At 51.7% G+C, this 25,873-nt stretch overlaps 10 protein-coding genes across 10 annotated transcripts; 5 read left to right on the forward strand and 5 right to left on the reverse strand.

Moving 5' to 3' along the window:
• Positions 1 to 4,342: 4,342 nt before the first annotated feature.
• UHO2_01615 (uncharacterized protein) lies at positions 4,343 to 5,881 on the forward strand (the record flags this gene model as incomplete). The annotated part of the gene is made up of 1 exon (XM_041559052.1): positions 4,343 to 5,881. One exon carries the CDS (start codon positions 4,343 to 4,345, stop codon positions 5,879 to 5,881), a length of 1,539 nt encoding a protein of 512 aa, XP_041414986.1.
• A 1,019-nt stretch (positions 5,882 to 6,900) lies between these two features.
• On the reverse strand, positions 6,901 to 7,665 carry UHO2_01616 (uncharacterized protein; the record flags this gene model as incomplete). The annotated part of the gene is made up of 1 exon (XM_041559053.1): positions 6,901 to 7,665. The coding sequence occupies one exon, from the start codon at positions 7,663 to 7,665 to the stop codon at positions 6,901 to 6,903; it is 765 nt and encodes a 254-aa protein (XP_041414987.1).
• Positions 7,666 to 8,667: 1,002 nt separating this feature from the next.
• UHO2_01617 (uncharacterized protein) lies at positions 8,668 to 9,413 on the reverse strand (the record flags this gene model as incomplete). The annotated part of the gene is made up of 2 exons (XM_041559054.1): positions 8,668 to 9,227; positions 9,341 to 9,413. 2 exons carry the CDS (start codon positions 9,411 to 9,413, stop codon positions 8,668 to 8,670), a joined length of 633 nt encoding a protein of 210 aa, XP_041414988.1.
• Positions 9,414 to 11,013: 1,600 nt separating this feature from the next.
• UHO2_01618 (uncharacterized protein) lies at positions 11,014 to 12,855 on the reverse strand (the record flags this gene model as incomplete). Its single annotated transcript, XM_041559055.1, has 4 exons — positions 11,014 to 11,245; positions 11,348 to 11,802; positions 11,893 to 12,672; positions 12,784 to 12,855. 4 exons carry the CDS (start codon positions 12,853 to 12,855, stop codon positions 11,014 to 11,016), a joined length of 1,539 nt encoding a protein of 512 aa, XP_041414989.1.
• A 699-nt stretch (positions 12,856 to 13,554) lies between these two features.
• On the forward strand, positions 13,555 to 14,661 carry UHO2_01619 (uncharacterized protein; the record flags this gene model as incomplete). Its single annotated transcript, XM_041559056.1, has 1 exon — positions 13,555 to 14,661. One exon carries the CDS (start codon positions 13,555 to 13,557, stop codon positions 14,659 to 14,661), a length of 1,107 nt encoding a protein of 368 aa, XP_041414990.1.
• Positions 14,662 to 14,859: 198 nt separating this feature from the next.
• On the reverse strand, positions 14,860 to 15,945 carry UHO2_01620 (uncharacterized protein; the record flags this gene model as incomplete). The annotated part of the gene is made up of 1 exon (XM_041559057.1): positions 14,860 to 15,945. One exon carries the CDS (start codon positions 15,943 to 15,945, stop codon positions 14,860 to 14,862), a length of 1,086 nt encoding a protein of 361 aa, XP_041414991.1.
• A 1,144-nt stretch (positions 15,946 to 17,089) lies between these two features.
• On the forward strand, positions 17,090 to 18,510 carry UHO2_01621 (putative homogentisate 1,2-dioxygenase; the record flags this gene model as incomplete). The annotated part of the gene is made up of 2 exons (XM_041559058.1): positions 17,090 to 18,348; positions 18,441 to 18,510. 2 exons carry the CDS (start codon positions 17,090 to 17,092, stop codon positions 18,508 to 18,510), a joined length of 1,329 nt encoding a protein of 442 aa, XP_041414992.1.
• A 154-nt stretch (positions 18,511 to 18,664) lies between these two features.
• On the reverse strand, positions 18,665 to 19,448 carry UHO2_01622 (uncharacterized protein; the record flags this gene model as incomplete). The annotated part of the gene is made up of 3 exons (XM_041559059.1): positions 18,665 to 19,152; positions 19,237 to 19,318; positions 19,416 to 19,448. 3 exons carry the CDS (start codon positions 19,446 to 19,448, stop codon positions 18,665 to 18,667), a joined length of 603 nt encoding a protein of 200 aa, XP_041414993.1.
• A 1,120-nt stretch (positions 19,449 to 20,568) lies between these two features.
• Positions 20,569 to 23,097, forward strand: UHO2_01623 (uncharacterized protein; the record flags this gene model as incomplete). The annotated part of the gene is made up of 1 exon (XM_041559060.1): positions 20,569 to 23,097. One exon carries the CDS (start codon positions 20,569 to 20,571, stop codon positions 23,095 to 23,097), a length of 2,529 nt encoding a protein of 842 aa, XP_041414994.1.
• An 863-nt stretch (positions 23,098 to 23,960) lies between these two features.
• On the forward strand, positions 23,961 to 25,547 carry UHO2_01624 (putative Cytochrome P450 monooxygenase/Phenylacetate hydroxylase; the record flags this gene model as incomplete). Its single annotated transcript, XM_041559061.1, has 1 exon — positions 23,961 to 25,547. The coding sequence occupies one exon, from the start codon at positions 23,961 to 23,963 to the stop codon at positions 25,545 to 25,547; it is 1,587 nt and encodes a 528-aa protein (XP_041414995.1).
• Positions 25,548 to 25,873: the final 326 nt, after the last annotated feature.

Below are 25,873 nucleotides of genomic sequence, written 5' to 3' on the forward strand. Positions count from 1 at the left end.
CCCTAACCCTAACCCTAACCCTAACCCTAACCCTAACCCTAACCCTAACCCTAACCCTAACCCTAACCCTAACCCTAACCCTAACCCTAACCCTAACCCTAACCCTAACCCTAACCCTAACCCTAACCCTCAGTAATGTGCGCAAAATACTAGATCGAAACAAAGAACACATATTTAACAAAAGGTGCGAAAATATTAGGTCAAAATAGAGGTCACAAAATGTTAGACGCGTCTCAAGAATGTTAGATTGAATCTGATGTCAAAAATAAATGTCGGTCAATGTGCTCCAAATGTTAGATCAGGTTTGAAATGACGGTTAGTCTTGTGCTCCTTCGACTTGTGCTCCTCCAGCAGAGTGAGCGCTGTTCAGCAGTGCGCTCCTCTTGATTGTACTGCTCCAGCAAAGTGTGCGCTCCTCTCGATCGAGCTCCTCTAGATTGTGCTGCTGCAGCAGAGTGAGCACTCCAGTCAATTGAGCTCCTGTCGATTGTGCTCTTGTCAAATGAGCTCCTGTCGATTGCTCTGCTCTCGATTGAGTTCCTGTCAATTGCGCTGCTCTTGATTGAGCTCCTGTCGAATGCACTCCTGTCGATTGCGCTCCTCTCTGCTGCTCGTTTCTCGATTGCACTCCTGTGGATTGCGCTTCTCTCCAATCAGCTCCTGTCAATTGTGCTCCTGTTGATTGCGCTCCTGTCGATTGCACTCCTGTCGATAGAGCTCCTGCCAATCGCTCTTCTCTTGATTGCGCTCCTGTCGATTACTCTGCTGCAGCAGAGTGAGTGCTCCTGTTGAATGCTCTGCTCTCGATTGAGCTCCTCTCGATTGCGCTGCTGCAGCAGAGTGAGCGCTCCTCTTGATTGCATTCCTCTCTGCTGCTCTGCTCTCGATTGCGCTCCTCTCGGTTGCTCTCCTCTCGATTGCACTCCTCTCTCTTGCGCTACTGTCGATTGCGCTCCTCTCTCCTGCTCTGCTCTCGAGTGAGCTCCTGTCGATTGCTCTCCTGTCTATTGAGCTCCTGTCCATTGAGCTCCTGTCCATTGAGCTCCTTTCGATTGTGCTCCTGTCGAATGCACTCTTGTCGATTGCGCTCCTCTCTGCTGCTCGTCTCTAGATTGCGCTCCTCTCGGTTGCTCTCCTCTCGATTGCACTCCTCTCAATTGCGCTCCTCTCTCTCGCTCTGCTCTCTCTTGCACTACTGTCGATTGCGCTCCTCTCTCCTGCTCTGCTCTCGAGTGAGCTCCTGTCGATTGCTCTCCTGTCTATTGAGCTCCTGTCCATTGAGCTCCTTTCGATTGTGCTCCTGTTGAATGCACTCTTGTCGATTGCGCTCCTCTCTGCTGCTCGTCTCTAGATTGCTCTCCTGTCGATTACGCTCCTCTCTCTCGCTCTGCTCTCTCTTGCGCTACTTTCGATTGTGCTCCTCTCTCCTGCTCTGCTCGTGATTGCGCTCCTCTCGATTGCGCTCCTCTCAATTGCGCTGCTCTCAATTGTGCTGCTCCGACAGAGTGTGTGCTGTCCAGCAGTTCGCTGATGAGATTGCGCTTCTCAGATTGCGTTGCTCCAGCTGTGCGTTGCTCTTGAGCTGTGTGTTGCTCTTGAGCTGTGCGTTGCTCTCGAACAGTGCGTTGCTCTCGAGCTGTGCGCTGCTCAGATTGCGTTGCTCCAGCAGAGTGTGCGTTGCTCCAGCTGTGCGTTGCTCTTGAGCTGTGTGTTGCTCTTGAGCTGTGCGTTGCTCTCGAACAGTGCGTTGCTCTCGAGCTGTGCGCTGCTCAGATTGCGTTGCTCCAGCAGAGTGTGCGTTGCTCCAGCAGAGTGTGCGTTGCTCCAGCTGTGCGTTGCTCAATTTGCGCTGCTCCAGCAAAAATAAATTTGTTTGCGTTGCGGCACTTGAGCAGTGTATATTTCGAGTGCGTTGGGGGTCAACGCAGTCGCGTGAATTTCGAATTTGGCAGAGCGCAATTGTGCGTTGCCCGCAAGCAAGACACACCGGCTAGGGCTAGGGTATCCCTACATATCTCAGGGGATTTCATGTTTCCAAGGGTCTCACCGGGAACACCCTTGTAAGTACTGGGGTTTACCAAGGCTTACCAAAGTTTGCCTAGCTTCATCAAAGTTTACCTAGCTTCACCAACATTTGCCTGGCTTCATCAACATTTACCTAGGTTCATTCATGTTAACCTAGGTTCATCAAAGTTTACCTCAGTTCATTGAAGTTTACCCAGCTTCATCAAAGTTTACCTAGGTTCACCAAAGTTCAAACCTAGTGACCAAACTTTGATGGCCCATATCTCAGCCACCACAGAACAGGGTACCGTGAGACTTTGCATACACATAGTCCTAGGGTATCCCTACATATCCCATTAGTACAGATTTCATGTTTCCAAGGGTCTCGCCAGGAACACCCTTGTAACCCTAACCCTAACCCTGAGGGCAAGACACATCTGCCCCAAGGCCTGAATTTTGAAGTGGACCATCTTGAATTTTGAAGTGGACTGTCTTGAATTTTGTATTGGACCATCTTGAATTTTGAAATGGACTGTCTTGAATTTTGAAATGGACCATCTTGAATTTTGAAGTGGACCGTCTTCCAGGAGGGCAAGATGCATCTGCCCCAAGGCCTGAATTTTGAAGTGGACCATCTTGAATTTTGTATTGGACTGTCTTGAATTTTGTATTGGACTTTCTTGAATTTTGAAATGGACTGTCTTCTAAATTAAATTGGACCATCTTCGAGGAGCGCAAGACACGTCTGCCCCACGGCCGGACGCCCTTAGAACCCTAACCCTAACCCTCACCCTCACCCTCACCCTCACCCTCTAGATTGTGCTGCTCCAGCAGAGCGAGTGCTCCAGTCGATTGAGCTCCTGTCAATTGTGCTCTTGTTGAATGAGCTCCTGTCGATTGCTCTGCTCTCGATTGAGCTCCTCTCGATTGCGCTGCTCTTGATTGAGCTCCTGTCGAATGCACTCCTGTCAGTTGCGCTCCTCTCTGCTGCTCGTCTCTAGATTGCTCTCCTGTCGATTGCGCTCCTCTCAATTGCGCTGCTCTTGATTGAGCTCCTCTCTCTTGCTCTGCTGTCGATTGCACTCCTCTCGATCGCGCTGCTGCAGCAGAGTGAGTGCTCCTCTTGAATGAGCTCCTGTCGATTGTGCTGCTCTTGATTGCGCTCTAACTTTGTATTGGACTGTCTTGAATTTTGAAATGGACCATCTTCAAAACTGTAATGGATTGTCTTCAAAATTGTAATGGACTGTCTTCAAAATTGTAATGGACCGTCTTCGAAATTGTAATGGACCATCTTGAATTTTAAAATGGACTGTCTTGAATTTTGTATTGAACCATCTTGAATTTTGAAATGGACCATCTTCAAAATTAAATTGGACTGTCTTCGAGGAGCGCAAGATGCATCTGCCCCACGGCCAGATGCCCTTAGAACCCTAAGATGATGCTGAGCACTGACTTGGGGATCTTTTCTGCTTGGCTGGCATTAGGTTGAAGGTTCATCATGGAGAAAGTGCACTCCAGGATTTGGTCTTCATTCCAGTTGGTGTGAACTTCCCTGATCATCTGGATGGTGTGCTTGAGCAGAGCTACACTATCTAGCCTGGGTGGCATGCTGACTGCAAAGTGCTGGAAGCTGCTGAGCTTCAGACTCATAATCAGTTGCAGTGTTAGAGATTTTTGCTGTGTGATGATGGTCTAAGTACAAGCTCAAGTCCAGAGGTCCCCAAGTCTTTCACCACTTGCACATGAGCAGGACTGCTGCAAAAAGTTTCATTGGCCAGAATTCCTACATTGTTGCATCTCCCTCAACTGCTTACATAAGGTTTTTGTGTGAAATAAAAACTTGTCAAAATCGAAAAAGACGTGTTTGTAAAAAACACTCGAAAACTGATAACGGGTAATGTTAGATCTAAGATAATTATGAGACACCAACCTCACTCACTCGGTTATCTATCACATTACCCGGGTATCTATCACACTACCCGGGTATCTATCACATTACCCGGGTCGAGCTCGGCATAACTGGCTACTTAGCGTTCAATACAGTGGTCCTTCTATGCTCTAGCCTCATCATCCTCAGATATACAAACATGCGAATAGTCATGTACTTAGTAATGCTCCTTATCGCAATCGATACTTGTGATCATCGACATTTGACGCACGTCCTTCAACAGAAAAAAAGAAGCAGCTGATCGGAGTGTCGAGCGAAAGATTCTAGGTGGACATGCTTCACTTTCTCGTTGTCCGCTCTTCCAGCATGTCTGCTTGCAATCAAGCCTATCCATAACGACGCCAGATTACCTCTTCGCAGGCTCGCAGCACCAAACCACGCAGGAAGATGAGGTGGTGGAAGTGGCGTACAAGCAAGCGACCGACGCTGCTGTTACGATGCATTTTGCTGATCGCAGCTGAGTTAGCTGTCAATGCTCTCCTTTGGCTAGTCGCAGCGATCGTATTCCGCCATCGAACACGCTTCTTGACGCTGTCGCTGCTGGCTTGGACACTCGGTCTGCGACATGCTCTGGACGCCGATCACATCTCAGTAATCGACAATGCGACTAGACGTATTGTTTCGCTAAACCACGATAGCAAGACATGCGACAAACGTCAAGCAAGACCCAGAAGGCCAGTCACCTGCGGCTTGTGGTTCTCATTGGGACACTCGACAATTGTCGTTGCTGTCATCTGCGCCATTGCGATCAGCTTGGGAATCGTAGATCGCCTTGGCAAGGTCAGCTCTGTGGGCGGTCTTATCGGTGCTTCGGTGTCCGGTTCCACGCTCTTCCTGTTCGCGATTGTCAATTCGATCCTGCTGTATCAAAGCGTCAAGGCAACTCGCAAGTACAACGCTCAAACCAAGGCAGAAGTATCGCAGCGATCCCCCAACAATCACAGCGATGCTGTCAAACTAGACAAGATCAAAACAAGCCATGTATCATCAGACAAGGAGGCGAACAGTGACAGCGATCAAGTTAAGGACCACCGCTTTCGAGGCATCTTTACAAGACTGGCATATCCACTCTTCCGTCTCGTGGATCGACCGTACAAGCTCTACCCGATCGGTGTCTTATTTGGGCTTGGCTTCGACACTGCTTCTTCGATTGCACTGCTCGGTATCGCAGGCGCGACCAACACAGAAGTGAAGGACACTGGACTCGAGTCAGACCAGGCCATTTTGCCAGGCAACGCTACGACTCGGTCAGATGCCTCGATTGTACTCTTAGCGCTGCTCTTCACTGCAGGCATGACGCTGGTGGATAGTCTCGATTCTGTACTTATGGTCAACGCTTACGCTCCGGGTGAGCTGCTCGCACCAGCAGAGCAGAGCACCGAAGAAGGAAGAAATCGAATGCCGCTTCCTTGGCTTCGACAAATGCGATTCCTGGAAGATAGCCACTCTGGATCAAAAGTTTTGCAGACGCTTCCTCACAGCAATGCAGACGTCCTCAAGGCTGCTCTGGGCGAGGAAAAATGGAAAGCAGATGTCGTCTCACCAGCAGCCGAAGCGCAAGAGCTGCGTTTGGTGAACAAGAGGGAGGACAACATGGAGGACGAGGATGATCGTGTAGAAGTAAGCCGCAGTACTTGCACATCGCTGTCGCATCTTTTGACCTTGCTGTCGATTGTGCTGGCGTTTGCGATCTCGATCATCACGTTGGTCGGGCTGATTGGGGAAAACTGCGATCGTTGCGCGAGAGCAGCCGCAAAGCAAGACGAGACATACGATGGTGGTCTTGAAGGCCGATGGTGGTTGTTTTGGCAAAAGGCAAACGATGCGTCCGGCATCATTGGAGCGTGCATTCTTGGTGGCTTCGCAGCTGTTTTGCTCATCTGGTACGTTGGCAAAGCGGCCCTAAAGCGATGCCGCCGTTTGTGATTAAGACATACCCCGCTACTTTGCTAAGAATTGATTGCGATGTATACACGTCCTCAATCAACCTTCTTTACTGGCCTATGTCGCACTGAGCTGTTCGCCAGCGTGTCACCAGTTGGACCCAGATCCGAGATTGTATTGGAAACAGGGTTGGCGTATGTGAAAGAGGCTTCTCATGACTATTACATCATGCCTGACAGCGATAGAGTCACTTCAGAGAAGGTTAAGCGCAGTTGTCGCCGATGTCGGTTACCGGAACAAGGGATGCGGTGATTGCGGGAAGCGAGGTGCGCATCGCTCGGCTGCAACACTCGAAGCCGGGTGTGACAGGCATTGCCGCTAGATGATTCATAAGGGAGGGAGAAAGTGTCAAGTCCATTGCTGTCTGCGGGTATCTAAAGGGGCATCCGAGACCTGCATCAGGAAGTCGCTGCTACAACTGTCCTCAGCAACGGAAGGTTTCCAACACAGTCTGACGCATCGTGGCGGGACACCGTTGTAGAGCACGATCAGAAGCACGAATGTTGGGATGCAGCAAAGCATGTTTTTTGCAGCGAGATCTGAACTCCGAATGCCAAGGATGATACCACGAGTCTGGACGACAGCATCGTCCGCGGAGAAAGGCTCTCTTCGTAATCTGGCGAGAGCGATTCGAAGCCATGTGGACATGTCATTGCGCAGAGACGAAAGATCTCCTTCTTCCCGTTCTTGTTGGGATCTGCAAGAAACTTTTTGCTGCAGTTCGGTCCGGAATCGATTGCCGGTAAGCAGTGGTGAGATGACAAGCTGTGCTGACACTTTGGCTCCCGACATCAAGTATGCTCAACGGAAGCCGGGAGTGGTGGGCGCCATTCGCAAACTTCTGACAACTCCTTGAGAAAACTTTGTGTCGCTTGCAGAGCAGAAGCGGAAAGAGAAGCGAACAAAGACTCCTGCGCCACTTGAGGCTCGAAGACGTCCATGTAGTCGAGATGCAGCTCAATGTTGCTGCCATCAAGGCTAGAGAACACTTGGAAATCGAGTCAGACTTGCGAGGTCTGCGTCTTGCGACTGATAACCTCAAATTCGAGGGAATCGGCCGCAATGGTCGGACCAGGAATCTCTGCAGATTGTCCCGACGGCAAGACGCAGGTGAAGACGATTGGCATCAGAGATCCTGGATGATAGTGCTGTAGATCCCGAATCACACTAATGCTGCTGTACTGCGAGTAAGAAATGTCGGAAAGCAGCTGCTTCTGCACGCGGCGGCAGCGCTTGGAGAAGAACTTGTCATCGAAGGCCGCCTCGTCTGGGGTCGGAAACAAGATTCCCCCGGTGAAATCGCCAATGACCTTGTCAATGTCGTCTTCGACATATTCTCGGTTGAAAAGGGTAGTATTCACGGTGAAATGTGGTTCTTCGCTCCAGAGACGCAAAGCATCGATGAAGTTCGTCATGAGAACAGCTGATGGAAGAAGGCTGTGCTGCTTGCATTGCGACACAAAGCTTGACCAGAATGTTTCGGAGAAGGTGTGTGCCAGGTGGTGCACGGAAGCGCTGTCGATCGCATGGTTGCCCGCAGATCGCATTGGCAGCGCAGGAGCCAGCGGCAGGGTGGGAAGTTTTTCTTGCCAGTATGCTTGTGCATCCGCATATGCATCCCTGTCGAAAGAGCCATTCTGATGCCACACAACGTAGTCTCGGAAGGTGGTGGATGCTGAAGGAGGAGTATCGACTTGCACCGGGAGTCCGACGGGGTGATCAGCCTCGGTCGGGGTGATCGGCGCACCCGACGAGGCGGTCGACATGTCTCTCTTCCAAATTGTAAGCTTTCGTCGTCGCCTTTCGTCGAGGTGGCAAACTCTCTCAAGAGAAAATGGTCTCCTCATTCGAAGGGCTCTCGTGCTTTGCCTCTCATGCTTCGACCGTTTCCTCCCATCTTTGTGTTGGTATCAAGATGTATATATAGTCCTCGAGTCAGTTAGTTTACCCCGATCATTGAATCCATCCATTTGTACTTACTCACCAACGTCGAGAACGCAATACAACCGTGTCCTGCCACAAAGAGTCCACTATCACTTCAACACAATCAACATCCCAAGAGAGGAGGAGATGAGGTGTGGGTGTGAAGGGCAGACGGTTGTTACGGATGTCGATGCGAGCAGCACTCAAACCTGACTCTTCGTACTACGGTAGCGCGCACACCGCAGCCACATCAACTCGGGCCATCGCTCTGGAGCAAGGCGTCATGATTGCCACTTGGTCCAAACACACTGCCGGACCGTAATACCGTATGTGGGTAAAAGATCGCTGCAGACGACGACTCCGATGACGTGGCTACAGCAGGCCAGGACACCATTTCGTTGCGATAACCTGGCGATGAGTGGGTTGAGAGGATTTCATTGCAACCGTTGTGGCCCATGACTTTACGCTCCAAGAGCCCCACCATTGTTACTTGTGGCGATGCTGTCCAACAGTTGCTCACTTCGACTGTTGTGCAGGGGAATGGCTTCAATCTCTTGCAGAATTTTCAGCTCATTGATCGGAGTATCCTGACACATGCAAGGGAGAGTTGATGATGATGATGATGATGATGATGATGATGATGATGATAAGACGGAATGGATTACAGGAATCGGACCGACTGAAAATAACGCAAGCTCGACAAGGTCTTCGATGCGGCCCAGAGGAAGACCAATCAAGGGCAAGGATGAGCAGCTGAAGAAGGGAGAAAGATTACAGAAGTCTAGACGCTGTCGGAGCCTGATTAGCCCCTTAGCAACAAGATGACAGGAAATCAAGACGAAACCTCAGTTTTCCTCCTTCTTCTTCTGGGTCAAAATGTAACTTCCCTCGGGAACATCGAACTCGACAGGAAAGGCATTTCCATTGCTGGGTTTGGAATGCGCCATGACTTTCCTAACATCCTCCGATCCCTGGCTAAGGTCCAAATTCAAGCATTTTTTGTCATCCTTGACGTAGTACTTGTTGCACAGGCCCAATTGGCTACACCATTTTTCGGCCCGACTGGCTTTGTCGCACCTGCCGTGGGTCAAGATGGTTAAGTAGGAAGCTCCGAAGTATTCCATCACATTATCCCTCTCTTCACCTTGTTTGATCCTGCGGCAGCCAGGAGTATCGAGGTTGCAAATCTGGCCCAACTTGTTGCACTCTGTGGACTCTTCTTCGCAAATACCCATTAAGTTGTTAAAGAGAGGATCAAACTTGTCAGTAGCCCACTTGTAGACGGCATCACGTAGTGTCCACAGTCGTCCATCGTCGATATCGGCGATGGCCTTGTCGAGGTTGGCATCGCCAATAGCGCCCGTTTCCTTGTAAGGGTTTTCGTAGACCCATTCGCCAATTGGATCTATGTCAAAGAGGCCAGAAGAACGATCGAAATGGAAAACGTTAGCCTCTTCACATTCAAAGCGGGTTGGAAAGGTAGGAAACAGTCAAGGAGCGGGCTTGATATGAACTTACGCCCTTCCAAAGCCGAAGCAGCAGTAGCAAGGCCCAAGCCGAGAATAACAAAGGGAAGAGTAAGCTTGACCATTTCGACTGAGTGAGACTGAGACCGTCTGAAGAAGGCTGAAGAAGTCTGAAGTGAAATGAAATGTCTGAATGAGATAATGGGCAGCGAGCCGAGGAGGAGTTGGTTTATATCTCTTTTTCCAGGCCTACTTGACAACAGCTTGCTCGAGAAGCACTCGGCCACTCGGCATCCAAAATCGCCTTCTGGTCAATGCTGGCACGCAAGCTCGGAGCATTTCCTTGTATTGGCGGGACGTGGGGACTCAACTTACTTGGCTCATGGCGTTGTCACTGATAAAGAGTCAGTGTTTCAACCCTGAGTGTGGGTCACAATGCATGTAATCATGTGGCACCAAGTGGGCAGAATGGAGGAAGGAGACGCATGTTGATGCAAAAGTTGCACACGTGGTGGTGATCATTTTCGTGCCTATGCCAATTGGTGCCACTCGTCACATGTTACAACTGACGCACAAACTGTCCCGCAAACTCGCGGTGTCCCACTAACCACGCCATTGCTCAATGACCACTGACACAAACCTATACTTAACATATAGCATTGGAAAGCTCTGATTGCGCTCTACAAGGCTGTGTGACCAGTCAGTGTATTGTATGCAAAAGAAATGTGCATAACAAAAAAGTCAAGAATAATTTTATCACGGGACAGTATATGGAGCACACAAGGTCACAAATGAAGTAGTAGCGCTGTTTGGCAGGGGCATCGAAACTGTCGCTCGTCACTCCTCACCAGCAAATGGACAGGAAGCACTCTACAAAGGACCGACTGTATTGACCTGAGAAAATGTGGATCGTACGGGTCCCGATGACTGGCGATCGGTGAGAGTTGGAGCACGATGTCACTGCTGTTTTTGCTGGAGATAACGATCCAACAGAACACGATCTGGTGACTGATCGGGGAGGGCTAATCGGATCGGAGATCGGGCGGGCCCACACGATGAAGATTGAGGGCAACAGCGACACATCCGTTGTCACAGACGGTCATTAGGTGGGATATTCTCACAGACAGCCACAAGCCAGAATGTATATAGATAGTAAGCAGAGAGCTCGAGCTACCACTGTGTCCTTTCCTTATGTCAATATAGTATAGTGTTTAGCTCAATAAGCTTGAACGCTGTACTGTGACTGATACCTCCCGATAAGTGTTGATCGGAGTTCTATATTCCAGCAGTTTTAGGACAGAAACGTGTATACTCAATTGACTAAGAAAAGGATGTGGCGGGAGCCTCGAGCTCCCCGCTTGATATATATACAAAGTGAGTGGCACTCGCCGAACGTGGGTTCATCCTACTTAATGACGAGGTCTGACAACGAGCGGGACTAGGTTGTACCCGATCCTCGATCTCCGATCAGATCGTCCTTCGCTCGATCCCTTTTGTATCTGCTTACGTCAACCAACATCATCATATAGGATCGTCATTTTCTATGACCAACTGTGTATGATAAGGATCGATTGCAATGAATGAAAAAAAAAAGGAAAATGAAAAACTCAACCTTACCCCTAAGCACCAAGTACAGCCCTGGCAACATGCCTCAAATGCTTACTCGGTACTGCTTGTGGGGTATAGACCTTATTCAACAGCAATCCTGTTAGCAACTCGTCGATCTTAGACGACCTTGATCTTGTCATCTTCGTACAGAGCCGTGGCTTGCTTCCGACGAATCTTGCCGGAAGTGGTGCGTGGGATCTGACCAGGTTCAGCGAGGACGATGTGATCGAGCATGATGCCCATCGATGAGAGCATCAAGGCCGGAATTTGTTGGAGTACGCTTGCAAAAGTTTTGTTCCTTTCTGACCGTGATAGGATCGTTTTGCGGACTTCTGCACAAAGGGCGACGCTGGGATCGGAAGTCTAATTGTTTACATCGCCAGATTCGATATCCTTGTGATGGCTGGCTTCGAAGACTGCGACTGAGCCTGCCTTGAAGACATCGGGCCACGTGGTCCAGACGAGTTCTTCGATGCCTTGGGGGTAAACGTTGCGGCCGTGGATAAAGAAAATGTCCTTGAGTCTTCCTGTGACCAATAGTTGAGGCTGGCCACCGGACACGATGCCATCCTTGCCAGGGGCACGCCAGACTTTTCCCAGATCGCCTGTGCGGAGAAAGCGAAGACGGGGATAGCCATTGAGGTGGTTGTGAAAGGTCTCCCGAGAAGCCTCATCCAGATTGTAATAAGCAAAAGACACTGAAGGTGATGCGACCCAGTTCTCACCCTCCTGACCTGCATCCGTGACATCTGCCCCAGTCTTTGGATCCACGATGCGCATTGTCACGCCGACGCAAGGAGGACCGCATAGAACGGCGTCGTCGAGTCCAACGAGGTCTTCGATCGACTTTGCTTGGTGTGGATAAAAGGAAAGGCCGAGAGTGGCTTCGGCCAACCCGTAGGCAGGCTTTCAGGCGGAGAGCGAGAAGCCACTTGGACCGAAACAGCTGTGAAAGCGCTGCAATGAAGTCTTTCGAATCGGCTCTGCGCCAAGAACAACGCATTGGAGGGCAGAGAGATCGAGAGGAGCGCCATTGTACTTCCTAGCAGCAAGGTCTAGAGCGAAGTTGGGCGCAGCAGTGTGGGTGGCTCTAAAAGTTGACATGGCTCTAGTCCAGGAATTGAGGTTTTTGACAAAGTCAAGGGGGCTTTGAAGGTAGACAGTGCCGCCTGCATAGAAGCTGGTGAGAACGCAGCCAATGAGGCAGAAATCGTGAAAGTGGGGAAGCCAGGTGCAGCCAACGGTGTCGGGAGTGTACGAAACTGTCTGACAGATGGTTTGAAGGTTGGCAACCAAATTGCGGTGCGTCACTTCGACACCTTTGGGATCACCAGTTGATCCTGAGGTGTACTGAAGGAAAGCGAGATGATCAAGGTCGACCTGCGGTGTATGCACTGAGTCGGAGGCAGGCTGACAGCGAATCGTGTTGATGCTGACCCAGGTCAGGTCAATCCAGCGCTGAGACGACTGGGTGCGCCAGAAGGTTGCTTTGATGTTGCGCCAGCCCGACGCAAGGTTGAGCGCGGCGGAGTAGGATCCAAGAGTCAGAGCGATGCGTGCGTTAGAAATGTGAGCGAGTTTGTTAAAGTGAGCCAGATCTTTGTCCAGCTGGGCTGGGTTGAGAGGCGGAACGAGGACAGGAACACCACCAGCTCGCTGAACGCCAAGGAAGGCGACTATAAAGTCGAGACCGAAAGGAAAGACGAGCAGCACAGTCTCCTGAGATGCAAGATGGTGGTCTTGGATGAGATGGGTAGCGATCCGTTCCGAGCGCTCCTAAATGGTACGGAAGGTGAGACTGTTATTGACTAAGCCGTTTGCCCCAACCCAGTCCAAGCAGTTCTAGTCTGGAATCTCCTTGGAGTGCCGCTCGAGAATGTCGAGCACGGTGTGATCGTAATTGAAAGGGTCCATGATAGTAGCGGTGATATGAGCATCAGAGTGGCTGGTGGAAGACATGGTATCAGAGTTTACTTGTGTTGAATGATATGTCGCCTTGCGTAGCTGTGGTTTGGACAAGCTGGTTTTAGGTTTGTAGACAACAGGGGAAGATGGTGTATTGCATAACTATCTACAGGGAACAGGTGCGACTATATATGCATGGTAGGACCAAGTGAGACACACTGGTCGAGGGTGCATCAACGAGGAGGCCCGTCCCCTCGACCCCTATATTGGCGATATCAGCATGACGCCGCCGATACGATGGTCAAGTCGACCTCCAACACAAAACACTGTTGAAGTTTGGGTCCCGATACTGGCGATCGGGGAGAGTCTAAGTACGATGTCACTGCTAGTTATAGACAGAAACAAATATACTCAATTGACTAAGAAGAGAACATGGCGAGAGCCTCGAGCTCTCTGCCTGACATATATACAAAGTGCTGGTTCATCCCATATGTGTGAGTATCACCCTCAATGACAGAGTACAACAACGAGCAGGACCCAATAGCATCCAATCTTTCTCTCCGATCGGCTCTGTGTGATTCTCGATTCGATCAGATCTATCCTATCCCCGATTAGCTTGGATCTGTCCGATCCCCGATTAGGCCTGCTGGATCGTCATTCTCAGCAAACACAGCAGTATATAGAGGTTGCTTCTTCTTCGTTTGGATCTCCTCCATCCACACGTTCCACCCACCCTTCACACGATCCGAAACTATGGCCGCCTCGTCGTCGAAAAGCTCGCTGAGCGTCTCTTCGCTAGCCTCCATCGGTGCCGTTGCCGCCATGCTCTCTCCATGGGGCTTGTCGACCCTCAAAGCGTTGCTGCTGGAGCCCATTCGAGTGAACCCTCCGGTCTGGCTTCGTGTCCTATTTGGTCTTCTGGTAGTCGCCAACATTCGATCTACGCCGCTCCTTTGGCACATTCGCGTGTGGTACCCGGCTATCAAAGCCATCGTTTGTGCTCGTGCTTGGTTCTTGACCCCCAAATCGCAGGCTCTTTCTCACAAGGCAATTCAACCGCAGCTCAGGCTGGAAACGCTCCCGATCGGCAAGGACATCTTCGAAGACCTGTCCTCGCACAGCTTCCTCGCCACGCTCGATGAGTGCGACTGGAACGGCCATCTTTCCAACTCTTCCTATTCTCGCTCGCTCGACTGCGCCCGGATGACGCACAACATCCCTCGATTCATCAAGATGTTCTCTGATGGTGGCTGGGTCGCTCTCGGTGGGTCTGGATTCAACTTCCACCGAGAGATCCCTATGCTGGCTCGTTACACGATTCGCATGAGCGTTGAGGCGTGGGATGACAAGTGGCTTTATCTTGTCGGTCGATTCGTCTCTCCTGCCAAAGCATCTAGCAAAAAGCCTGCTGCCGCTGCTTGCTCTGCATCCACAGACGCAATCACTGAAAGGCTTCTGCCCGGCGAGATGCTCTATTGCACCTCCACTTCTCGCTACGTCTGCAAAGCTGGTCGCCGCACCATCCCTCCATGGCTCATGATCGCCGCCTCTGGCTACGGGACTACATCTTGCAACTGGGAGAAAGCCGAGAAGCTGCGTGTCTACTACCTCGAAAAGGAGCGAAAGGCGTACCTTGAAAAGACAGGCAAGAAGAGCATTTCAGCCAAAGCCGACGCCAAGCTCAGAAAGAAGGCTGCTTTGCTCCGCCAATACCGCTTGCAAGCCGAAAGGCAGGGCACCGAAGAGGAGGCCTGGATGGACAAGAGCTACTGGGATTTGGAAGAGTGGGAGACAAGGCGCAAGCAAGGTTTGCAACGTCTTCTTACTAGCGTCGGTGTCTTGCCCCCTCTTGAGAAGTAGGCGCTTCTTTGCTCGGCATCAACTATGCACAACAAAGCCCGAGCGGAACGGATAATACTGTACAGTACATACATCTAGACACTAGACACACTCTCATCAAACATAAATCGCACACTCTGCACATCCAAGTCTCTGTCTCTGGTTTCACGTTGGGAATACTGTTTAAGTTACCGCGCTTCTGAGTACATTGCGCTGTATCTAAGCCCAAGCAGCGTTGATCTCATCGTACTGTGCCTGAGTAAGAGGCTTGATGCTACCGTGCTTGAGCTGAGTTGGCATGCCCGAAGGGAATCCAAGATCAGTGAAGCTGTACTGATCAATACCGTTGTCAGCACTGTAAGGGTAATAGCCAGCAGGGTTTCGGCCGTACTGGTCGAGGAAGACGAGCGACCTGTCGCTTGTGTTCTCCTGGATGTAGATCGGTGCTTCAGCCTGGTTGTTGTTGTCGACGAACGAAGTGCTGGAATCGATGTCAAGCCACGGTCCCTGAATACCAGAGTTGCTGACCTGTCCTCGAACCTTGTACACACTCTCGTCTTTGAAGAAGCGCACGTACTGGTCACCCCCGTTGGTAGGGCCACGACCGATTGTCAGGTCAATGACACCAATGTTGTTACCGAGGTCCATGAATACTTCCGGAGCGGTAAAGGTGACAAAGTCGGTAGTGTACGAGCTGTAGATCTTGTCGTAGTCAGGATCACCAGAGTGCGAAGCATCCGCGAACTTGTTCGAAGACCAGTAGACAAGGAATCGCTGCTCGTCCTCGAGCCAGATAGCCTCGGGTGCCCAAGCCATGCGGAAGTTGTCAGGAACGACTTGGACGAGACGAGGTGCCTTCCAGTTGGTCAAGCTTACACCTTCCGAGTGCCAGATGACAAGGCTGCAACTGAGAAACTTGCCACCAAAGCCACCAACGGCGGTCTGGTTGAGGTCTGTGGCGATGATGTAGTGCTGCGACTCGTCAGCTTTGCTAACAATGTACATGTCACGCACTCCCTTGGTACCGACATGAGAGGTGAGGAGAGGGGCACCGCCCTTGAGAGGCTTGTAGGAGAGTGCATCGTTGCCGTTGGAGATGTGGCCAAAGATTTGCTCGCCTGCGGGGTAAGTCGAGTAGTCACCTGGTGCTCGGTAGTTGTCATAGAAGTGAATGAAGAGGTAACCAACTTTGTCGGAAGCACGCTTGAGGAGCGACGACGACGACAGCGAGATGGGCTGCAAGAGAGCCAAGGAGACAAGGCTCAACTGCAACAGGAGCAGGAGCTTGGCGGTGAGACCGAACATGATGGTCGATGAACGCAGTGGGATGGAGAGGATTGATGTTCGGACAAACGGAAGCCTAGGGTGATGGAGACTCTCCCTATATGCTTTGCCGCTGCCCCTGTTGGCGAGATATGATTCTTTGTTTGTGATCACGCAGCCACCACGCCACGCTTGAGAGTGAAGCGCTGCGTTCCTAGAAGTCAGAGGGAGATGTACAAGGGCCCACGGACCCGTCGTAAGCTTCGGAGATCTTCATGGAATGCGAAAGTATCAGCGATCCTGCATTATTTGTGGGGAAGCACAGCCCTTCACACGCAGGCATCAAGGTGTGAAGCTGCGCCTTGGATGTACGTCGGCAATCTGAGCCATCTTTGACACCCTTTCCTGCGGTGCGGAGTCGAATCAAAACTCCGGGAGAACATTGTCCGGTCATCATCAATCATTCCGTTCGCAGGTACAAGTGCTGGGTGAGGTGACAGCAGACTTCGGAAATCTATGCACTCCCTTCATGATGGTGCGGGGTACAGATTCGATTGCCGGGTCCATTGCGGTTGCAGTTCGGATGTTCGCCTGAAGAAGGTTAGCGAGCTCGGCAGAGGATCTCTGTTGCAAATGGCTTTCCGTCAGTTACTGCATGTACGAGCAAGGGTGAGAAACTAGGAGCGCGTCGACATCATCGCGGCGACTCGTGCCGACTCGTGCCACATCTGATGGACCGCATGGTTATACGTTTTTGTAGAGGCTTAAGATCCCGATGCTCGAGCCCGATCTTCGATTGCGATCCGTTGTTGCGGCGTTTGAATTGCAATTTCTCCGTCTTTTCCTTTGGTTTTTCCGTTGGTTCATCCGACAAGCGTCTTTTTTTGTTTTTGTTTTTTTTTTGTTTTTCTTGTTTTGTTTTCCTTGTTCGACTTGCCGTCTCCTTACCGACATACCATCATCAGCCGCTGTTTCTTTGCTAGACCAGAAGGGATTTAGCCACACGATGGTCAGTGAAGGCTGCGTTGCTTCCCGTTCCCCGCAATGTGCGTATAGCCGCCGCACGCCATGACCTTGTGACAGCTTCTCAATTGTGACAAGCGGTCAAAGCCGGGTTTGTTTGCATAAAAGCTTCCCCATCACCATCAAAAGCCATGCCTCCTCTTTTCGTGTTATCGCCGCCAAGATGGTGCAGATCAAGTATCAACGAGGCTTTGGCAACCACTTCATTTCGGAAGCCAAGCCGGATAGCTTGCCCAAATTTGGTCACTCTCCTCAAAAGGTCAACCACGGTCTCTACGCGGAACAGCTCAGCGGAACCGCCTTCACTGCTGCTCGTGCAAAAAATCAGCGATCATGGCTGTACCGCATTCGACCATCTGTCAACCACGAACCTTTTCAACGGTACAAGCAGGAACGTGTCCTCGCATCCTTCCACGCTCATTCGCCAGATATTCACCCGACACCGCAGCAGTTGCGATGGGATCCGCTCGTCGAGCATGGGCCCAAAGACGTCGACTTTGTCGATGGCTTGGTCACCTTGGCAGGTGCCGGTGATACCCACCTCAAGAACGGTATTGCCATCCACACTTACACTGCCACAAAGGGGATGCGCCGCCGCAGCTTCTACAACTCGGACGGCGACCTCCTCATCGTACCCCAGCGAGTACCTTTGCTGATCAAGACCGAGTTTGGTCTGCTCCACGTGCCGCCTCTTCACATCGCCGTCATCCAGCGAGGCATCAAGTTCTCGGTCGACTTTGACGCTGCTGACTCGGTCTCCATCTCAAACCCAGCCTTCGGTTACATCTGCGAGACGTTCAAGGGTCATTTCGAGTTGCCTGATCTCGGAGCCATTGGCGCAAACGGTCTTGCAAACCCAGAAGATTTTGAAACACCCACGGCTCTCTACCAAGACACGACCGACAACTGGACTGTCATCAACAAGTTTATGGGTCGTTTCTTCTCCTACAATCAAACTCATTCACCTTACGACGTCGTGGCCTTCTCCGGAAACTACGTTCCTTACCGCTACGATCTGACCAAATTCAACACCATCGGTTCTATCTCGTACGACCATCCTGATCCCTCCATCTTCACCGTTCTCACATGTCCCACCGACACGCACGGAACGGCAGTCTGTGACTTTGTCATCTTCCCTCCTCGATGGCTGGTAGCAGACGACACCTTCCGCCCACCTTACTTCCACCGAAACTGCATGTCTGAATTTATGGGCAACATTGTTGGCGTATATGATGCAAAAGCATCCGGATTTGTACCAGGCGGCGCTAGCTTGCACAACATGAACTCTGCTCACGGTCCAGATGCAGAGACTTTCGATAAGGCCTCGAACGCTCCTTTGAAGCCAGCCAAAGTGGGTGAGGGAAGTATGAGTTTCATGTTCGAGTCGGCTTATCAGCTCGCAACGACCAAGTACGCTATTGAGTAAGTTCAAGCTGCTCAACCAGTCATCTACAGGTAGTTTGCGCAGTATACTGACCTAAGCAACTGCCTTCTCCTTTCCTTGTGTTGCGCAGAGAGAGCGGCAAAGTACAGCAAGACTATTGCAAGGCATGGGCCGATCTCAAGAAGAACTTCAAAGAGTAACGACAGTGCAGCACGTTCAACCGGATAATGCAATGATCAAACGACCATAGCTTTGCCTGCGAGTCGGAAAAGGGCTTGATTCAAAGACGCAGAAGGATGACCGCATGTGCCAAACAAAACAAGAGAACGAGCGCAGATCATGAGCCAAGACGACCTAGGCAGAAGACTTGACTTCGCTGTGGTGGTATTTGAGATCGACAAAGTTACGACCGACGTCCATAGCAACGTCGGCGGCCTTGCCCATAGCGCCCATGGCCTTCTGAGCCATACCACCGCCTTGAGGAGCAGAGGGGTGAGGACGAGTAGGAGCCATCTTGCGAGCTTGGAGGAAGTCGTCAACAGCCTTGGCGTGGTCCTTTTCACTGAGCTCCTTGACGAGCCGAGGGAGCTGGTCGGTCTCCTCTTCCTCGGCGTGGTGGAGGAAGAGCTGGCATGCATCGACGACGCGCTTGGCGTAGGCCTCCAGACCGACGTCAGAGATGCCGTGGGCGTTGAGATCATTCATGGCTTGCTTGACTTGCTGATGGTCGTTGCGGTCCTTTTCGGCGATGTCCTTCATGCCCTGCTGGTCCATCATCTTGTAGATGGAGAGTTCCTCGGCATCAGAGTGAACGGCAGCCTCGTGAATGATTGTGTTGGCAACTGCAAGACGAGGTTAAAAGACGATGTCAGATAGGTCGGTAGCTTGCCCGCATAGCTGAGAGCGGGGGAACGATGGCAACTCACTGTCAGTGCAGAGCTTCTCGTCGCCCTTCTTTTGGGCATCCTGGAAGCGCTTGCACAAGTCTCGGATGTTGTCGTGGTCGACCTATCGTCGCAAAAACCGAGTTAACCATAGAATATTAAGGTCAGTACTTTGAGCACTTGGGACAGTATTGATGGCTGAGCGACGCATAGCAACTCACCTTGATCTCTTCAAGAAGGCGTGGGCTCGACATGATGGTAGTAGCAAAGTATCGTGGCGACGATGTTCGGATAGCAGAAGCGGCTGGATAGTAAGCTAGACTTCGAAGAGCGAGACTAGAGTTGCGAGCGGCAAAGAGTCGGAGGGAAGCCATTGCTGGTGATAGAAAGAAAGACAAAAGCTCTTGCTGTCAACGCCGTGATGGAGCTCTCTTATATGTCTTTGATGCTTCGATTGACTGTCTGAACCGTTTGGTTCAGAGCAGTATTGGTAGTGTTGGTCTGGCTACCGTCCCAGTTGCTGGAAACGCCGCTGCCTTGTGGTTGGCAAGATTGGAGAGCGACAAGGCTCTGATGACCAATCGGCACATCACAACGCATCCTCCTTCGAGCCAATGAGAGTTGTCGTCTTTGCAATGCGATGGCGATGACTAGACATGATGACTCTACTGAAAACAAGGTCAGAAGACTGCTCGTCTGTCCTTAATCAGTGACCAATATGATCTTGTGAGCAAGGCAAACGCTGTGAGGGAGGTCTGCCCATTCGCAACCAAATCTGCCTTGCCTTGCCTCTGACTGTTGCCACGCACAATACCTTCAGAATCGCAGCTAGCGAGCGCATGACGATTGGACGAGAAAGTGACAGCTCGCTCGGTGAATCATCGGCATAGCTAGCTCTTCTCGACTGGCTGATGTGGCGTCCAACAGTCAGCGAACGAGCTCCGCCTGACTCATCCGCGCGCACGAACCGAGCTCGGCTAGAGGAAGGGGCAGCCAAGGCATTCGACCCTAATATTGGAAGACACTCAAGAATAGCTCTACAGCCTCGGCGTCACTTGTCAAGGTGTGCGTGTGATGCTGTTGGACTTCCTCGCTTCGTTTCACCTTCAGGGCCCAGCAGCATAGAACAAGAGCAGAAAGGAACGACAAGCTCACAAAAAAAGAAAACTCGTCGACAAAACCAACCAGGGCCGCTTTGGCAGGCAAGTGATCGAGGGTATCGATGGCTCAAGAAAAAACACATGCTTCGGCTCCATATGCTGACATCACTTTCGCCTGACTGCTCCGTACAACGAACGCCAGCTTGGTAGAATGCCGGCACTGAAATCACAGTCCAGCTGACAGGCACCCACGACAACGACAGCTGCTTTAATCATGCCACGACGCAAGCCGATCGATTACGAGCGAGTTCGAGGCTCCAAAGCCTGCACATTCTGCTCACGGCGCAAGATGAAATGCGATGGCAATGATCCTTGCTCAGCTTGCCAAGGTCGCTTGATCGAATGCGTCTATGTTCAAGGCAAGAAACGAGGTCCTCCTTCCAAGCTCGAACAGAGGCAAAAGTCGACCTCGACTTCAATCGTCCGCGGCGCCTCTTCAACAACACCCTCATCTTCTAGCAGCAGCAGCAGTGATAACGCTTCCAACGATGGTGCTGAGCAACACCCTCGACCCATGGTCAAACGAGCCCGAGTCGAGCTGGACACGTTGGCACATCAATCTCGAGCCAGCTCTCCTCGACAGCACCCATCAGGATTCGAAGGTTATGTTTGGTCAGCTTTGGCTCCATCCAACCAAGGCGCAGACAGCACTTGCACATCAATCTCGCCTCAAAAGCTACAATCGCTCTTGGCTTTGACGTCGCAAGCTCCTACGACATCGACGCTCCCAAATGTCCGGTGCTCGGGAATGTCAGATGGCAGCAGCCAGATTGAGCTGAAAAACACCGGCAACAGCAGCTGCGAAAGTGCAATCAGCGAGCTGAGCGATGAGGTGATCGAACAGCTTCTCACCGTCTATCAGTCTTTCGTCCATCTCCATTGGCCCATCATCTATCTTCCTTCGCTTAGCAGTTTACGTGTGCTTGCCGACACTCATCCGCTTCTCTATCATGCTGTCCTCGCCGTAGCTGCTGGCACCCAGGACACGCTCAATCTCAACGAATCTACCTCGCTCGCTTCGACATCAGCGCACGACTTTGCGTCCACCTCTTCACAAACCTCATCGCAGCACGCACGCTCACCTACCGTATGCCCTCCAGGGACTGCTGCCAGACTCGTCGGATACCTCAAGCAGCACATCAAGTCTCAAGGCCTCGCAAAGACCCTCGAGACCATACAGGTGCTCATCCTTCTTGCATTGGTCGAGATGGGCGGTGGCGATACTTCGGAAGCTCATGTTCACTCAAGCATAGCCTGCGTTCTTGCCATCGACCTCGGCCTTCATCGCTCGCAGTCTAGCGTAGTCTCCGCTCAGCTATACCGTGCTGAAGAGAAGCAGAGGGTTCTATGGGGATGCTATGCCCTAGACAAGGTGCTTGCCGCAGCACTCGAGCGTCCGACCATGCTCCGTAGCGATGACATCGATATTGACCTTCCATCCACACAAGAAAGAGACGAGTATGACGTCTTTGTCAACGATCGCTCTCTCCACTTTGTTGCTTCGCATCGCATCTCAACCATGACAGATGTCAAGTGCAGATGCATCTCGTCCTTTAATGCATACTGCAGTCTCATGATGCTTCTTGAACGCATCCTTGGTCGGGTCTACAGTCCCAAGGCAAGGCAAGAGCGCAAACGAGGTAACTTTGGCAACTACAAACAATCAGTCATCAAACTTGACGCTGCTCTTCGTCTCTGGCGCAAAGAACTGCCACACCATCTCCAGTGGAGATGCGACAATGACTCTGAGCTCCTTTCACCACCCACGCTTACTGCACAGACTCGAATCAGGAATGTCGCAAGACCTAGGCCATCACAAAGCACGCAGACGCTCCAGGACAATGTGCCGCCGCAAGTCCTGACAGTGCGAGCATGGTATTCAGCTTGTATGCTACTCCTCCATCGTCCACGGCTACCTCTTGATATCGGTTCAAGCGTATCAAGACGTCGTATTGATCTCGACAATGTTCCTGCGGACTCTGGTGGAGCCGGCAAGGAAGCAATGCTGTCCGACACTTGCGATGCATCAGAAGAAAGGCAGACTTCTGCGGCTTCGAATGTCGACACCATCGCGCATCAGGTCGGCAAAACGGTCCTTGCCGTGCCTGCCTCAAAGTTGGTCAAAGCAGCTGCAACCGAGATCTGCTACCTGCTTCCAAAGTACCAAGCAACCTTCAGTGTACGTCGCATTCCATCATCATGGGTCTATCTCATCTTCCAGAGCGCTATCATTCACTCTAGCTTCATCGAGGACTCCGATGCAAGTTCAGACAATTCCGAGGGGGAGGATCCCATTGGCGCTCGCAACACATCCGAAATCAGACGCAGGCATGGTGAAAGCGAGAGTGAGCGTCTCTTCCGTCAATGCATTCGAAATCTAGACCAGATGGCATTGACATGGCGCGGAGCAAGTCATCACGTAGCTACTTTGCGACGAGTAGCAGAGTCTTGCCGCATCACTCGTCCTTCCACACCTGTACTGGGTCCAGCAGCTCTCATCGACCTATCACCTACAGCCGGTCTGGCTCCATTGACACCTCACCTGCTCGGCACGCCTGCTGCTTCTGGTACTGGTGCAATAGCTGCTTGGGGATCGAACACACACTTTTCAGAGCCCATGAATAGCGTAGACACTGTTCCCAACCTCGATTGGTCCAGCTTTTGGAGTCGAATGCCTTCTTCCAGTGAAGACGTATGGCTATGGCAGCAATTCATCGACTCTTTTGGGAACAGCATCTCATGAAACGGCACACCTGTACTATTCTATTACCCACAGTCACCACAGATCGCACGCACACATACACACACACACATGTACTCTATATCGTGACACTCTCTCGGGGCGCGGAAGAAATGACAGCCATCCGGCGAGCTGCTCAATACTTCTGTCAGAACACTCACCTACTGACTAGTGCTGTTCACGACTGATGACCGAGAGCAGACGGCTAAACCCCTATTTCGTTTTGCCTTCCAAAACTCCGACGCTCGATAGGGATAAGGAAAGGTTCGACAGAGCTCAGGGTTCTTCCGTCATGCCTTTTTGCGTTCATCCCCGCCCTTGGCGACATGCTTGAGCCTTTCCCCGAAAGCGAACCAGAGCTTCACTATTCCAGATTTCACAGCATGCAAAGCCTATCAAGGCAGTTCATTGGCCTTTCTGCTTGTTTGCTACTGGATGTAACTTGGTCATCTGCAACGTGCACAGACGGGCGGCGCGCACCGGTCCGCGACTAAGTTACAGACGGCGGCTTCCATGCAACTCGAGTCGCTCGCAAGAAGGGAGTAAGAGGCAAAAGCAAGGAAACAGCCTCCCACTGACAAGCTCTACACAGGTTCAAAGTGCCGCTCGACGAGCAGCCGTTCCTTCTACGCTCATAAGTTCCGCCGCCCTCATTCATCCCTAGTAATGGTTGAGCCGGCCGCACTGAACGCAGAGATATATAGATATATATCCTCCTCTTCTGAACCACATTCCCTGCTCTTTCTGTTGTCGTCTAAGACTCTCGTCCCTTGTCGCGCTCATCTCCGAGCCATACTTCCATCGAATACACCTACAAGTCGATCGAACTAGACCAAACTGCATACAACTCTGTACTGTACTGCATGATGAGGCTCGAACTCTCTTCCGAGAACCTGGCATCCGTCCCACACTTTGTGTGGCTGGGATTGGCGCTGGTGGTAGCACAGCTCCTCCATTCAGCAACCAAGCGACCCAAGATCAACCTTCCGGGTCCACGTGGCTGGCCGTACGTTGGCAACCTGTTCCAACTGGGCGAGGACGCGGCACAGACGGACTACAAGTGGTGCAAAAAGTATGGTCCGGTCTACAAAGTGCAGCTGGGAGAGCGCGAGGTGTTGGTCGTCAACTCGGTACAGGCTTCCAAGGAGTTGCTGACCGACTTGGGAAGCATCTACATCAGTCGACCCTTATTTTACACTTTCCACACCGTCGTCTCTTCCACTGCCGGCTACACAATCGGCACTTCGCCATGGGACGAGTCGTGCAAGCGCAAGCGTCGAGCTGCTGCCACCGCACTCAACCGTGTGGCCGTGCAGAGCTATGTTCCCATCATTGACCGTGAGACGCTCTCGCTGGTCGAGGATCTTTACAACTCAAAGTGCAAGGCGATCGCACCTTTCCCTTACTTCCAGCGACTGGCACTGAACGTTTCCCTCGTCGTCAACTACGGCGTTCGATTGGACAAGGTGGGAGACGAGCTGCTCGAAGAGATCGTCCAAGTCGAGACGCACGTAGCCAACTTCCGATCTGTTTCCAACTCGCCTGCCGACTACTTGCCTATCGTTCGCTACCTGCCTCGCTTTGGACGCAACAGCAAAGCTTTCGCCGGACAGATCCGAGCCCATCGTGACGTATACATGAACCGACTGCTCAACGATCTCAAAGATCGAGTCAAGGCTGGTACCGATATCCCCTGCATCACTGGCAACATCCTCAAGGACCCTGAAGCCAAGTTGACGGACGAAGAGCTCTCGTCGATCTGCCTTTCGATGGTTTCCGCTGGACTGGACACGCTTGCCAACACTTTCATCTGGTCCGTAGGCTACCTTGCCAAGCGACCCGACATCCAGGAGAAAGCATACAACGAAATGTACAAGGTGTACAAGGGTGGGATCCCAAGCTCGGAGGAAGAGACTGTCGAGTACATTACTGCGCTGCACAAGGAATGTTCTCGTTACTTTACCGTGCTCAAGCTTGCTCTTCCCAAGGCGACACTCGGCGACTCGACGTACAAGGGAGTCCACATCCCCTCTGGCACTACCGTCTTCCTCAACGCCTGGGCTATTCACAAGGACAAGGAGCACTACGGCGATGTCGAAAACTTCCGCCCCGAACGTTTCCTGGAAGCTGGTGAGGAGAACAAGCAAGCGCACTACTCGTTCGGTGCTGGACGACGCATGTGTGCCGGTGTCCACCTTGCCAACCGCGAGCTGTACATTGCTTTTTGCAAGGTGATCCACTTCTTCAAGATCGAGCTGTCCGAGGATCCTGCCGAACAGGATTACGACATCAACCCGGCTACTGGATGCGCCAACCCCAAAGGTCTCAGTTCGACACCGAAGCCTTTCAAGGTGAGGTTTGTGCCACGAGACGCAGCGACGATCGAAGAATGGATCGAGAATGAAAAGTCTCGTACCGAATTGCAGATGGCTACTGAGATCCAGAAGGTTTAGAAAAGCTACATACCAATGCAATCACCATCGTCATCGAGAATATTGAGCTGTGCATTTGTCTGATACAATGCCGACGGGCCTACATGCTGGCGTTGCAGTGGTCATCACTTGTATGTCATGTCCCACGGCAGAATCGAGCTTTGTGTCAACAGGCAAGGGGTTTTGCCGCTCCCCGCACCTTTCCGTCGGAGTCTTGCGGCAAATCCAGAAAGCCACTGTGGCAAGCGGTGCGAAGTGTCGAGAGCAACATCTTGCGCTCCTCCTGTCAGAGAGCTTCTTTGCAACACTGAATGCCGAATGTCGGATGGCAAAACCATCTGAGCATC

This window comes from Ustilago hordei, assembly GCF_900519145.1.
Source record: "Ustilago hordei strain Uho2 genome assembly, contig: UHO2_contig_03, whole genome shotgun sequence".
NCBI lineage: Eukaryota > Fungi > Basidiomycota > Ustilaginomycetes > Ustilaginales > Ustilaginaceae > Ustilago > Ustilago hordei.